Raw genomic sequence first — 15,342 nt, 5'->3', positions numbered from 1 at the left:
ACAAACAGCAGCTGGAAGTTCTGAATGAGAAGAAAAATAAACACTCAATTCCAAAAAGAACTAATCTTTAAAACATGTTGCTCCATCTTCCATCTCTGGAAAATGTTCATTTATCCAGCAGCTTAAATCTTTAGATAAATCCTCTTACTGCTCTGCAGACGGTCAGCCAGCTCCTCCTGCTTCATTCTCCTCAGGAAGTCCACTGTGATCTTCACAAATGCCTCTCTGCTGCTGCTCCTCTGACTCTCTAAGCATTCTGGGTAACCTGGACTCAGAACCTTCTGGATCTTCTTCAGCTCGTTCTTCACAAAAGTGATGATGTTGTCCTCCAGCAGCTGGAACAGAATATTTATGAATGAGCCAATCAGACTGAAATCATGGAGCCAAACATCAGATCCATGTTGGACACACTGACGATCCACTGGTCTACAAAGAGCAGCATGGAGACGACTGTGAACAGAACAGATGTAACAGTAGTTGTTGTACATGTACAGACCATAAATATGGAGTCCAGCTGTGTTTGATGCTGCTGGGCAGACTGACCACTGGGAACCTCTGAGCTCTGCTGCTCCACTCTGTGGAGGAACCATGAAGGATTAGATCAACACAGGATAAAGATCCAGGAGTTTCTGCTCAAATAACTTCATCTGAATCAAGTCTGTCAAGTTTTAAACTCTCAGATTGTGAACATATCAGTAATTTTCAGTCTGTTTTCATGGACGTCCTTTCAGTGGTGATGTCAGGGATGATTTTGAAGAAGCTCATCAAACTGAACCATCAGCAGATCACTGCTCCAAAACCAGAACATGATCCGAGTCTCCCTCCACCACCAGAACACCAGCTTTACTAACGTGGTAGATCAGTGTAGTACAGATCAATAACTGATGAGTCATTTGATCAAAATCACTGAGTGCTTCACGTCTGACCCTCTGATGCTTCTGTAGACATTTTGCATATTTAATGAATGTCTGACAGTTTTACATTCATTCTATGAACACAGTGGAAATGTTGTGTTATAGTCTCCATGTTGTTTCCAGCATCATAAATTCTTAAGTTCAGAAAATTAGATTCTTTCTTCACAGCTGAAAAACAACAACATTTATTCTCTATTGAAATCTGCATCGTCCACTCCAAAGGTCACAATCTGAAGGTAACATCTGGTTTTGTTCCCTGTGGTTAACTCTGAGCATCAGTATGGTGGGATTTATCCACTACATCCACACCACTGTGGTTCAGTGTTGTCCTGATGGAGTAACAGCAGCCAGTATGATCCAGGCTTTAGCTGCTGGGTCTCTGTGTGACCTCTCAGACTGTTTAACAGATCAGACACAAAGAGAATCAGAGCAGCTCTGTTCTTTAAAGACAAACATGAACCCACTCAGGTCACACTTTCCCCACAGATATGAGCATCACTGTCCTCAAACAGCAAATGACCAAGTCGAACATTTGGATCTTTTCTCTTTCATTGTTTTCTTTTTAATGAATCTTTGTAACAATCTGAGGATGTTTCAGGTCATATTTATCCAGGAAACACAAACATGTAAAGGAGTCATCACAGCTCTCTGACCTCGTTGCTCCAGGTTCACCACTGAAGTTTGGATTCTTTCCTTTGGACCCGTCACTCCTCACAGACGGACAGCTGGACCCTGCAGACTGTGACCTCTGACCTCTGCAGACACAAACATGATTGAAGCAGCTGTGATCACACAGACTGCAGATAATGCAGCTGTTTCCTGTCAGTAACATCCTCTTAGATTAGAGTTCAGCTTTTTACAGGAAAACTGGACAAAACTGATTTTTGTTACAAACTCATTTTCATTTCCTCTCAGCTCACAAACACAGTCAGACAATCAACCAGAGTCAACACTGATTATAATGTCAGTGCAGAATTATTTCTGTTACTCAGTGAGTTCAGCTCTCTGACCTCGTTGCTCCAGGTTCACCACTGAAGTTTGGATTATGATGTTTGGACCGGTCACTCCTCACAGACGGACAGCTGGACCCTGCAGACTCTGCTCTGTCCTCCTCTTCCTCCATCATCATCTTCAGTCAGTCTGAGAGGTAAACCACAAACACTCAGTGAGTTCACATTAACAGGAGGAACTGAGTTACAGTCGCTGACCTCTGACCTGTCATGTGACCATGAAACCAGGTCAATATGTCTGTAGGTTCAGTCATCCAGGTCATGTGATCTAAGGAGCTTGGAGAGAAAAGAGACATCTTTAAGTTTCTGGAAGACGTTTCATCTGAGAAGCTTCTTCAGCTCTAAAACCAAACGGTGGAGAGTCCCAGATATTTAAACCTGAGAGGGAAAGAAAGCATGTCGCTGACCCACCACTGATGTTATTTCAAGGAGGAAACTGAGAGCCTTTGCACCAGGAGCACAAACATCAGCTCCAGCAATGATCCACTGATGTGTTTTTATTCCATGTATGAATGTTGTTATTGACAGAGATGACGTTTGTGTGTCAGTGATGCAGTGACTGTTGTTGTTACCTGTACAGGCTGGTTAGACTCTATGAAACAGATCATACAGATCTCTGCATGTTAGAAGAGACTATTAAAGGTCATGAATGAGACAAAGGCAGGGAGGCGTCCTTTACAGCTAAACAGCAGAGTGAGAGAACAGCCAGCACCTCTACATTTATCACATTATACAGCACATGTATGATACTGACAGGGATGAGAAGAATTTAGTGATTCTGATCCCATCATTGATATTACTTATTGATTCTCAGTAGCTCTGCTCTGACAGTCACCACCATCACTGAGCAGCATATCAAAGACATTTGTGCACATTAACTGCATGTTGTGGCTCAAATGTTTGTGCATGTTGGAGGCATTTCCTCTTTGTTGTGATCAGTGTTGGTCATTACGCAAAACAGTCATTATTACACATATTACACAGAACACTTTGATTAAAAGTAATGGAGTACGTTACTTCATTACTCCTCATAACATTACTTTGATGTTAAAATGAACAAATGAGCATGTAACAACATAAAGCTGAGGTACAGCCCCACACACCAACACAGATCCTGATGAGGTCACGTGATGTTTCTCTGAGTGTTTATGAACACAAATCAAAGATGAAACAGCACAAAGACACTTCAAAGTGATTCTACTGTAGAAACATGAACAGGTAGAAACCTGCAGCCTGACTGCTCATCACTTTGTTACCTGTTCAAGTTCAGCAGCAGCAGCTCACTTTATCACGGTGCTGGTCTGGGGTCAGTGTTTACTCAGCTTTACGTCACTCTGGGTTCTTGGCTAGCTTAGCGTTAGCTTAGCGTTAGCTTAGCGTTAGCATGCTGTGTGCTAGCTTAGCGTCAGAGCTCTGCAGGTGTCTCGTGTGTAAATATTAATCACAGTGACAGTAAAGGAGGTAAAGGGCTGTGACGTCATCACGTACGCTGCGTCCTCTGTGGGCTCTGAGTGAACTCAAAGTACAAACTACAAGTACACAAACACGAACGTAGCTCAGAGTGGCGGACACACTCGGCCTCGTTGGTCCAGCTGTGAGTCCGTTACCGTGAACTATGGAGCGGCAGATTTGTGCTGAACTAAGCTGCACACAGCTGATGTTAGCCAGGAAACATTACACACTGACTTTAATGGAGAGACCGGAAATACAAACACACACAGTTTGTTGTGTGAAGAAATCAAACACGAGCTGAACAAACAGTAAAGTTCCTAAAGACAAACTGTTAAAGGAGGAAACAAAGCAAACTTACAGTTTCTTCACACACCAACAACAAGCTCCACTCCACACCTGGACACTAAACACGGACACACAGGTGAGCTGCTTCCTGGAAGGAGGCGGGGCTCCACCTGAAACTCAGCACAGGTGGGAGGGGCTCAGCTCTGTGTGTGCTGATGTGTTAACTTTAAAAATATGCCGTCTGACTGCTCAGACTGAGTCAGAGTAAAGTTCACATGCTGACGTGTGGAGACATGAAACCTTGTTGTAGCTGCAGGTGTGAACACACTGATCCCAGATCAGCTCTGCTGTATTTGTAACATGAACATTTCTGCTGCAAAGCTTCAAATGTTCAGCATGTTTCTCTGTTTCCAGTCTATAGATCCAGTCACACTTTCTACCTTCACCTGTGCAGTAAAGACTGAGAGCAGAGCTGAAAGCAAGCGTCCAATCAGTGAGCAGCATCAACACCTGAGCTTCATTCAGACTCTGTTATTGAAGATGTTGTTGGTACAAAGTTCACCTGCTGCTCACATGAATCCATGAAAGATTTATTTCACTGAATGTTTCTTCAAAGCTCATTTCAACCTGTTGAAGTCATGAATGAAAGTGCAGACTGAGAGTGGATCACATGATGTTTGAGGTGTGTCATGTGACATGTTCAGTATTGTCACACATGTCTAGATTGTCCCTGATATCATAACTGCTCAAACACTGATGATTATATTTGAAGAATTATTCCTGATGGCAGCAAAGTTTGAATGGAGCTCTCTGTCTGTGCTGATTTGTCGCCCTCTGGAGGTCAAAGCACAAACTGCATGATGTCACTGTAACCACCACAGTGACAGGAAGTGTTTTTATGACTGAAACACTGAAATGATGCTAACGGCTGTCGTTAGGCTCACTGACAGCAGTGCTGATGTGTTCATGTCAAACACTGGCTCAGGTCAGACTCCTTCATCCTTCTCCAGCGTGAGGCCGCCCTCAGACCCACAGGAGCCCTGACCTTTGACCTCCTGACCCTAACCATTTTAGTCTTGTTGCATCTTTAAATGCAAATCCATCCAAACTGTAGCCGAGCAAAAGAAGCTGGAAGCTGTTCTATGAATGATGTTGTTGAAGGAGCTTGGAAAGAAAAGCGTCTGGACTTCTTTAAGTTGCTTGAAGAGGGACATGGACGTCTTAACGCCCACTCACATCCTGGGACATTTGATCACAGGAAATCACACGATAGCGTGGGGCTAGATCTCACAATGGGTTCACCCAAGACCTTGGCTGATTGTGACCCACACCCGTTTTCACGGAGGAGTTTCACATCCTGAACATGTGACAGCCTGGTTTAAAGGGACCAAAAGTAACTGGACACCTGATTCAGTTCAGGTTTATTCATCCGCTCCAAACCACAGCAGCAGTCACCTCCAGGGAACCAGCTGATCCATGTAACTAGGGACAGACCACAGCCCAGAGCACTGGTTCATGATGTGTTTGTGGACTGTAGGTTGTTTGGATAGAGATGAGATGTACTCAGCAGTCTGTCTCTAATGTTTAATGAAATGTTCTGAAGATGATAATAACTTGTGATTTTCTTTTGAATGAATCTTTAATCGTGTTGTAGGGCCTCTGACTCTCATGAAGATTTTCACATCAATGTGCTTTTCACAAAGATATTAACAATGAAAATGACGTGCAGCCCTGAACTACTCATGCGTTAACTCAGCGGTTCCCAACCCCCGGGTCACGGACCGGTCCGTGAGTCGTTTGGTACCGGGCCGTGAGAGTCGAGGCTCGGTGTGAAATTGATGGTTGATAGGTTTGTAGCATAAACCTGTTCGCTGGATCGTTCAATCCAGCTACACAGCAAAGCAAGACACGAGTAGTTCTTTATGTTTCTCGTGCACGGGAGAGAACTGGACCAATGCCGTTCCTTCGCTTGACCACAGTCGCTCTCGTCTGTTCCCTCGTAACACTGTTCTTTTATTGAGGTTACATGAACATACATAGGTTCATTAACATACACGTGAACAAAGGTACCAGTCTGTATGTTATGTAGGTGTGTGTGTGTGTGTGTGTGTGTGTGTGTGTGTGTGTGTGTGTGTGTGTGTGTGTGTGTGTGTGTGTGTGGAGTCAGAGTGTGACCCCATAAACGACTTCCCTAAACCTGCTGGTCTGGAAGTCCAGCAGTTCATCTAAACAAAAGGCACTTAGACTAAAACAGACATCCTACCACAAAACAATAAGAAGGTAGCACCTCTCCCATGATCCCAGGACGTGGGTGTGAATGCCAGAACACTCTGGAGTCACACAAAGTCTTTAAAGACTACTATCATTACACAATTGGTTCTACACCTCTAAGCATATATGGTTAGATATTCCCCAATAACAATGACAATGATAAAATATAAATCCAACAATGGTTTTCAGGGTTTTTATCGTTAACTTCGTTTCCCTGGGTCTTTTCCCGTGTTGTAGTCGTGTGTCTTATTTTGAAAGAAATGTTTACGCGTTACCATAGCGACCAGAGAGCATTAAGGCTGCAGACAGGTGCATCCAACAACATTTTACTTTCCCTTATTTGATTTATGGACCTAACTGTATGAACTGGACTTTGGCTGTAATGCTGCTCCTCTTCATCATTGCTGTGTTGCATTTCCATCATTCTGCTGCTGGATTCACTGCAGGCTTTAACAAACACTCCTTTGGGTCCAGGCCCAGCCACGTGTTTGTAAGCTGCTGTGCTCCTCACAAATAAAGCCTGAAGCAGCTCAGACTGTTAGAAGCAGCACTGAGCCCTGTTACAGTTATAGTGTTAGAGCAGCGGCTGCAGCCTACAGCATTTAAACTAGCTGACAGTAAACACATCAGTCCAGATGTTACCACATTACTTTGTGATGCTGAGAGTTAAAGGAGACTGGCTGATTAAAATCCCATTCCTTACATCACCGTCCTCTGCTCTGACTGCTTTCATTTAATCACAATCAGAATACTTTTTTGATCCCCAGGGGAAATTATTTAGGTTACAGTGCTGCAGCACAAACAGGAACAAAGACACAACACACTAAGTAAGAAATAGCACAATATACACAATATATACATGCATACATATGAGTCACTTATAAGTAACATGTGAGTGCTGGGGTCTATGACAGCAGGCAGGTCTGTATTTATGTCCAGGCTGACATGAACAGCTAGTAGTTCAGGGTTCAACACTCAGGAAAGTGTGTGACCTTCCACACTGACAGAAGATGCTAAACATGACTTTAAACTGTTGTTTGTTAAAGCCTCACAGATCTGAGAGCAGGGCTCAGTGGGTACATGAGCCTTTATACATGAAGGCTTTCTGTTTCCAGGAGAGGAAACATGTGATCCAGCTGTGTTTGGTCACATGGATCTGCTCTGCATGGATCACCTGACTAAAACATGTTATTATTGTTCTTACAGTCTTAAATCGGTACATCAGGCGGGTCACATGACACCCGGGGGTGACAGCAGCATCTTTCCTCTTTAGAAAGCTGCTCTCTGTCCCAGGAGCTGTTGTCACAGTAACAGCAGGAACAGGAAGTCACATGCTCTCTGCTCTGTGATTGGCTGCTTCTTATCTCAGCTTCCTGCAGAGGGTGGGGTCTGCTGATAACGCACACCAACAGAAGTGTGACTTTCACTTCCTGTTTATTGCTGTTGTTCTTAAAGCTCTCAGGCGATGCTGCAGCGCCCCCTGCTGACACAAACTCCTCCCTCTGTCTCAGAGGTCACAGGTCAGCCTGCTGCAGAGGGTCTGCCTGTTCATGGACTTCCTGTTACAGAGACGGGTCTCAGCGTCAACACTGGTTTCTGATTGGACGGTGTGGAAACCCAGCTTCCTCCAGCCGAGTGATGTGTGGATTCATCACTCTCTGTGGATCAGTGTAAGTCTGTGTGTGGGTCAGCTGCAGGACTTGTTTGACCTTTGACCCTGGCAGACAGAGCTGGTTACTGCTGTGTGACTCCTGCCGTCGCTCCACTTTAAATTTTACTTAAAATAAGTCCTGACATGGCCCCGCCCCCTCTGACCTGCTGCTCCTGGATGTGCTGAGGACACAGCGGAGGCTCAGAGGGGGCGGGGCTTTTCCCGTGGCGGTAACCAAACTGCATTAGGTCACTGCACTGCCAGTGTTTAACCACACCTCTTCTGACTGACCTTTGACCTCTGACATGTTGATTTGATCCTTATTTAATGACGTCTTTTATCTAGTGATTTAATTCTGTGTATTTATATATGATGGTGTTCCTGAGTTCAGCCTCAGCTGATATCCACAGACGCTCCTATTGGCTGGTTTTAAAAACACATTTTTCCATTAAAGAGACTCTTTTAAAAACACGTCTGCCTGAAATTCACATTTCATTGATTTTGGGGGATTTTAACAGAGAGATAGAACTTTATGAATCCCTCATGTTTATCCTCCAGGAAATCCAGTTTGTAGCAGCAGAACACCGACAAACTTTTACACAGCACAGAATTAGGATATCAAATAAAGGGGAATAAGAGAACATGAATATAAGCATAAATATGTACATATATACACAGACCTCACACAGAGACAGCAGCTACACTGTGTGTGGATGTGATCCACAGTCACAGCTGTGGGTTTCAGTCAGTGTGTCTCTAACTTCATGGTCACATTTCAAAGCTTATTGGAGCCAGAAGATGTTCAAGTAAAAGATTTATTGCTGTACTCGTCTACCAGGATAACAGGAGGTTCATAAAGCTGTGTATTACTTCAGCTTTACATCATGCAGTAGTAGTTTATTAAACCCCCCAAAATATGACTATCCAGAGTTGGGACCAGGAAGCAGAGTTGCAGTCTTACACGCCTCTCTGCAGCTTCTCTCCTCCTGCTACCCCCCAAAAACCCATCTCCATAGAGACTGTGTCAGCTCCCAAACAGACAAAAAACAAACTAAAAACCAGCAACAAACAACTTAAACATAAACAATCACAAAGAAAGAACAATACAGTATCCACATCTGAACCAAAGAGTAAAACAGTGAAATGTGGATTATTAAACATTAGGTCTCTCTCCTCCAAGTCTCTGTTAGTACATGTTAGTAAAAACATTTCTGCATTTTACCCATATTTTATTTTTAACTCAAAATCAAAGATTCCAGATTCTCCTACATGTTGGTTTTGAATCAGATAGGACGACAGATTTCAGGTGGCCCTGTGTCTTTCTCTATTACATTTGCCACTGTGTAACTCAAAGTTATTTAAGGACTAGTTTATTTCAATGGATGAGTTTACTGATTGACGCGCAGAAGAAATAGTTCTTTATGGAGCCGAGATGGTGTGAATGATGAGACCAAAGACTGCAATATCTTGTACCAAAAATATATTGAATAAATGGAGGACAGGGGAAATGGAACAAAATAATTAACACAACACACAACATAAATGCCCACAATTAAATAATAAATCAATGCTGTGATCTTTCTGTGCAAAAGTCCTTTTTGGTCCTTTTCTTTTTAAAGTTCACTTTTAAGGTATTCCTCCTTAGAGTCCAGCTTCATACAAATGGGGAAATATGTCCGTAATCCAAAGACGGCTAAGTGGGGGAAAGAGGGGAAACAAAGAATGGTCCTACCGGCTCGCCACTTCAATATGAAGAAGATTAATTCAAAGGGAGGGAACAAAACCTGACCTGTAGGTCAGAAAAACGTCCATTAGCACATCAAGTTCGATTCAGTTTACCGGTAAACAAATATATTTTTCTGCAAGCCTATGTAACAATGCAAATCATCATCAACCAATGTACAACAGTTAAATTATTAATTATCTTGGCTACGTAGCTTAATCTATACATTCCAGTAGCGTTCGCTACAAACAATACAAAAACAACAATAAAGGAAAACAGCTGTCTAACAGACAGCATAGCCGAATTCAAGGCAACACATAACAATAATCATTCAATCGCACTTTGTTTCAAAGTAAGCCCATTAAAATGCTTAAGTAAATAAAAGTGTTCAAAAACAGCGGTTTTTGAGCCGGAGTTCTGCTCGCGGTGGGAACGCCGCCGCAAAAAGCCACTTTTTAATCGCGCAAACGATCGGCTGGTTACTGACAACCAAAAGGTTGTTTTTGGTAGATATTAAAGATCATGGGTGGGCGGGGCAAATGGAGCAGTTTTCTACAGTCGAGTAAAATTCCAGGAAAGAGCTGGGTGTGGCTTTCCTTTAAATCACATGATCAACAGCTTTAAGATGGAGGCAACTCGCTCAGTGTTTCCTGTTTCATTCTTAGACTGTGGCGATGGTAAGTAGCAGCTTTTCACTTGTTACCTGGCATCTTTTCAGCCACCAATGATAGTCATTGTATGTTATCAACATTTCACTATGTTTTCTCTCATGTTTAAAATAGGCCGACCAAGAGCAAAATAGGTATGTCTGCAGACTCTGCTGTAGCCAAAGTTATCAGATCTCCTGTGTCTTTAAATCCCTAACTGCTCGATCATTATCATTTTAGAAGACAACAATTTCTCAAAGGAGGTTCAAAACTAATGCCTACAAGATTACCAAGAGGAGGGTTCGGGGCTCTTACATGACTCCGGGAAGTCAACACTTGGTGGATGAGGTGTGTTACCTTTGACACTTTTAAGACAGTCCTGTTTATCACTACTAACAATAAGCAAATATGTTTTCACTCAACAGATCCTTCACAGCATGTTGTTTCTGGGCAAAATCAACAACATCCCCTTTTCTCCAGAAGAAATCTTCCCTAATCCTTTTGTTTTGGGTTCTTTAATGAGAAGATATCCCAGGCCTTTAAAGTTGTATTCGACTCAGCTTCCCAGGCGAAGTCCCTTCTCCTGTGTGCTCGACATGGTAAGATAACTCTTCTCACATTTTCAGTCAATCTGACAAACTTCCAGTTTTTAGGAAAGTATAATGCAAAGTGCTTTTTTACTGAGAAATCCAAAGAAAATCCATACTGTACCTTATACTTCAACATATGCTTCTAGCTATACTTCTCCACCAAACACAGAGACTGCAGGAGAGCTGGAGACTTGCTTCAGAATTTGTTAGTTCTAAATAATGTCTAACAGACTCATTATTGGAGATGCTTACAGTCTTCAAGGCGTATATGATGCTGTCACTGTGTAGCTGCTGGATCTGTTAAGCTCAAAGACTCTAAATTCAGCGTGTTTTGACAGCCCGGCATAGCAAAATAGAAAAAAAAAGGTCAATTAGCAAATTTAATTATAAATTAGTGAGAACAAAGATGGATTTTTGCTTATTGATTTAAAATTAAATAGATTTTTGTGACATGTTTCACCCCCTATCTTAAAATGTCTAAACCAAAAGCATCCAATGGTCCTGCATAGTTAAATAAGTCAAGCAGCGAAACAAACATGTTGATCAACTTTCTATTAAAAACAACTATATAATCAGGTGCAACACTTTGACCAGATCTGTAACTGTTTTCAGATCGTCCTGCAAAATAACTCAGAGAATGAAGAGCAAATAAAGCAGAGTCTGCAAGATCTCCTCACAGACTTGGACTTAGAAGAGAATAATAAAAAAACAGCTTTCGTCTCGTCCACCATCTGCATTTCTCAAAAATCCCAAACCAACAAATCAGAAAGGTACTGCGGAGTCTCCATGTCCACCAAAGGTCCTAACGCTGGGAAAATTATGATTGCTGCCTCCTGTCTTAGCAAATGGCATAAATATGTATCTGGTGCGGTGATGACCTATTATCCAAACACAGTCCAGAAAGATTACTTTGATGGAACAATTGAAGTACCTGGAAATATCAGGTGTGAGGCTTTTTGTCTCCGTGATGGTGCCAGAATGAAGCCTTGCAGATCATGTAAGAATTTGTTTGGCTTGAACACAGAAGACCTCAGAGAGTGGCCATATGGTAACTGTGCTGAAGCTGAGAGCCTGAGCAATTTGCTTGAAAATGAGAGAGAAGTTGAAACACATGTGGATGAATACTCAGCTGAAAAGGACAACAGGCAGAGAGCTGAGGATGAGGTTGGTAGGGTTCTTAGAACCGTGTTGCAAAGGATTCGGTTTAACTGGACAGGTGAATTTTACAACCCAGAACAAGAGTGAGATTTCATGAAATCATTTGCATTCATCATTCTGATAAATCAAAGATTCTCTGCTCTGACAGCATCTGTGTGGATTTTCTGTAATCACAGAGACGTGTATAAGCATGTTTACTTTCCATCTCCATGTAATTGTCACATTTAATAATTAAAACTGGCTTCTATGGGTTTTTGTTTGTTTGCTTACATATCTAGTGTTTAATGCAATATGAAGCATTATTAGACAGCATTTATTGGGAAGAATCCCATATTTATACTGGTCTGTACCCAGGGTACACAGAAAATAACATGTTTTCTTATTATGATCCCAACTATAATTTACTTAAGCAAAAGCACTACATGTGTAGTTATAATATTTATAGCAGTTACTGTTGAGCTTTAAATTTATCATCTTAAATGTTTATATGCTGATTAAATTGCTTTATATAAGAAAGGCCTAACTCTGAGTACACTCTGTGCCAAAAAGTGCTGACAGGAAACTGCATGCTTTTGCAGAAACGTGCTTTTGCAGCTAGAAAGTGAAGCTGATATATATCAGTTTTAATTAGTTTTTACCAACTGCTTGCTAGGGCAATCCCACGAGTTTGGTGTTTTTGTATTGAACATGATTCCAAGTGCTTTCTATAACACATAGCAGAGGTGCCACAACAAAGACTGAGAAGAGGACAGGAAGAGACAGTGAAAGAGATGCACTCCTTCGCCATTCATGTTAAAGCGTTGCATAGCTTTAATTTTAGAGAGTGTTGCATAACTTTAGTCATTTTTCTACCACAGGTGAAGCCAAGAATTGTGAAGCTCTCTTTTGGCCAAATACCAGAATCTGTAAGAAGAAGAAAAAACAAACAATCAAATAGGTCATTATTAAGAGGACAACAATCTCTTGATGATTATCCACAGTGTCTTTGATAACTCTGAGATACAAACTGTCAAGGATATACACATCCCAGCAAACAATAGCTGTGTTTGACTAAAGCGATTAATAACAAGGACAGAGCTACAATCACTACAGTCAAACATAAAGGGCTTAATCCTGAATCCAAGTCTGAGCTGTGATGCCGTTGGTGCTGAAAGCTGCTCAGATCCTGAAGCTGCACGTTTTGTCTCTCTCTAACCAAACCAGCAGCAAAAGAAGACACATTTCGCTTGACATAAACATTGTCATGAATTCCCTCTTACTTTTGCTGGTTTGCTTCCACCACCATTAAAACACACACAGAAAAACAACACAGCACAGCTCTCTGCCTCTCTCAGTGTACTTTAAGAACACCGTTTCCCATCTCAAATCTCTGTTTTTGGCATTATTCGCTTGCTTGTTATGAAGCAGTCTACCGTTGTTTACAGCCATTTTTTTTAATGACTTCCGACAAGACAGCCTCATTTCTGCTGTTCAATACCAAATTTTATTTATTTTTTTCAAATTAAGTGAAACTGCAAAATGCTCTGCTGTGTCTCTATTAAAACCTCTTATTAAAACCTCTGAATCACTTCAGCAGCATCAGCCAATGTACATTTGTTGAGTCGTGGTTCTCGTCTGCTTTTGTTCTACTGCAGAATAATATTTTTAAGGTTATCTACTGTAAAAAGCTAGGCCAGGAAAATCTGCTTCATGGTTTTGTGTTTTATCCTCAGTTACTTTGACACAAAAGCATCTGCTGTGATGCTCACACCTCTGATGAAGTTTCACAAGTGTCAGTACTGATAAATGATCAGAATTATAATGTTTCTGACTCTCTGAGTAAGAATTAAATGGAATCTAATTGGGACCTTGTGAATTGGAATTGAACAGGTTCTAGAAATCAGTGATGATACTCAGCTCCAATACCCACCTATGATATTAGGCTGACGAACGCTGACTGGGTTTCATTTACCAGCTTTTTATGTTCTTCCTGCAGTTTCCTCCCCACATCACTCATCTTAACTTTTTTCCAGTCCTCCTCAGTCTAAACAGAACACACAACAATACAAAGAAAAGCTCAGGTGATTGATCTCTAACACTAGGCATCCCCAGTCTTATTCTTAGCAGTCTAACTTCTCACCATATCTTTGAAGGCCTCTCCATTGTAGTAGCGCTTGGATGCTGGATACTCTATCGTTTTGTCACATAGTTCCAGGAAACTGGAAGCCACCAGATGCAGCTCCTCTCCGTCATAGCCGTACAGCTTTTTGTCCTCACGCGTCATCAGCACAAGCTCGTCACATGGACATGAGGTGCCCTTTACCACACCAATAACCTGCATTTTTACAATCTCGGGAAGGTAGAATTTTCCCCAGGCGTTAACTTCATCATCATCCCCGTTGTATTTGGTGTTCTCAAGCTCTTCTATCCACAGGTCAGCACCACTTGGCTTCTTCAGGTGAACGCACATGCTTTTGTTTTTGGAAACAAAATCTTTCACCCATTTCAGGTACTTTTCACCTGGAAAGAAGCAGACAAGGAAATATGGATGAATGTAGAAGTGTTGGAAAAGACAAATAGCAAGGTTATCCTACAGCAGTTTGTGAAAATGTTGTATCTTGAAATAAGCAGGCAAAATGAGGATCTCACTTATCTCATATGTTCTGACTACCGACTTTCTTCAGTTAAAGGACAAAAAAAGGGCACACTGGAGGCTGACAGAGTGTGCAATGGTGGGAATCATTTTGCAGAACTCACTAAAGTTTGTTTCTCCTGGAACAAGCTTTTTACACTTCGGCAAATGAAAATACTGTGTTAAACTAAAAAAGAGCACCAGACCAAGGTCTACAGTACTAACAGAAAAGCATGCCGTTACCTGTTGCCTGTCGACACAGCTGCTGATCTTCCTCACCAAAAAAATGAGGATCCCTGAAAGGAATAGAAAGGTTATGTTAAAATGAATGACTGTCACGGTGATCATGGGAAGCTCCGAAATATCACAACAATAGCTACGAAATCACAAAATGCAGTGTGATGTCTGTAAGCACCAAACATGACATCTCTGCAAATTCATCTTGAAACATGTAGGTACCTCACACGTACAGCTGCAGCCATCTCAGCCATTTATCACTGTGGCTGCCAAGTGGCTGCCACTTCACAAGCACATGGCCCAACATAGAAGAGCCACCTCCACAGGACAAGACTCAGCAGTCCATCTGCATCTTAAGGATAAAGGACACTCTTTCGAGGATGCTAATGTTCACATTTTGGACAGAGAGGACAGATGGTTTGAAAGAGGAGTGAAAGAAGCCATCTATGTCCACTGTGAGCGACCATCTTTGAACAGAGGCGGGGTTTACGACACCAACTCTCTGCCATCTATAATCCAGTTTTGAGATCCCTTCCCAGACGCCTTAACGCCCACTCACATCCTGGGCCATCTGACCTCAGGAATTCGCATGATAAGGTGGGGCCAGGTTTCACAATGAACTCACCCGAAACTGGCTGATTGGGGCCCACACCCAGTTTCACACCTTGGCTCAGGTGATTAGAGGATCATCAGGGGGTCCTTTTGTCCCTCTGTGGGGGGAAACTCCCACTAGGCTTATATCTGGGACTCTCCACCATTTGACCTTAGAACTGAAGAAGCTTCTCGGATGAGA

The 15,342-nt window shown here is 42.1% G+C and overlaps 1 protein-coding gene and 1 long non-coding RNA gene across 2 annotated transcripts; one reads left to right on the top strand and one right to left on the bottom strand.

Annotated features, from left to right (window-relative positions):
* The first annotated feature begins 10,065 nt into the window (after positions 1-10,065).
* Positions 10,066-11,953, top strand: LOC146679743 (uncharacterized). Its single transcript, XM_085450153.1, has 4 exons — positions 10,066-10,108; positions 10,194-10,301; positions 10,379-10,552; positions 11,156-11,953. The coding sequence occupies exons 2-4, from the start codon at positions 10,269-10,271 to the stop codon at positions 11,786-11,788; spliced, it is 840 nt and encodes a 279-aa protein (XP_085306279.1). The 5' UTR covers positions 10,066-10,108; positions 10,194-10,268; the 3' UTR covers positions 11,789-11,953.
* A 540-nt stretch (positions 11,954-12,493) lies between these two features.
* LOC146679742 (uncharacterized) lies at positions 12,494-14,823 on the bottom strand. The gene is made up of 2 exons (XR_014918517.1): positions 13,611-14,823; positions 12,494-12,604 (listed from the first exon to the last, which is right to left on the bottom strand). It is a non-coding gene; the product is annotated as an uncharacterized LOC146679742 (long non-coding RNA).
* Positions 14,824-15,342: the final 519 nt, after the last annotated feature.

Source organism: Copadichromis virginalis, unplaced genomic scaffold (genome assembly GCF_057382275.1).
Source record: "Copadichromis virginalis isolate Kocher_CV1m ecotype Utaka unplaced genomic scaffold, C_Virginalis_male_GT1.1 unmapped_scaffold_1, whole genome shotgun sequence".
Classification (NCBI taxonomy): domain Eukaryota; kingdom Metazoa; phylum Chordata; class Actinopteri; order Cichliformes; family Cichlidae; genus Copadichromis; species Copadichromis virginalis.
The sequence above is the reverse complement of the archived record's forward strand: the minus strand, read 5'-3'. Positions and strand labels throughout refer to the sequence as shown.

Excerpts from the sequence above, each read along its gene's own strand:
- LOC146679743 (XM_085450153.1), top strand. The coding sequence starts at position 10,269 with ATGACTCCGGGAAGTCAACACTTGGTGGATGAG. Across the intron at positions 10,302-10,378 it reads GTCAACACTTGGTGGATGAG|ATCCTTCACAGCATGTTGTT; the intron begins GTGTGTTACCTT and ends TTCACTCAACAG. Across the intron at positions 10,553-11,155 it reads TCTCCTGTGTGCTCGACATG|ATCGTCCTGCAAAATAACTC; the intron begins GTAAGATAACTC and ends AACTGTTTTCAG.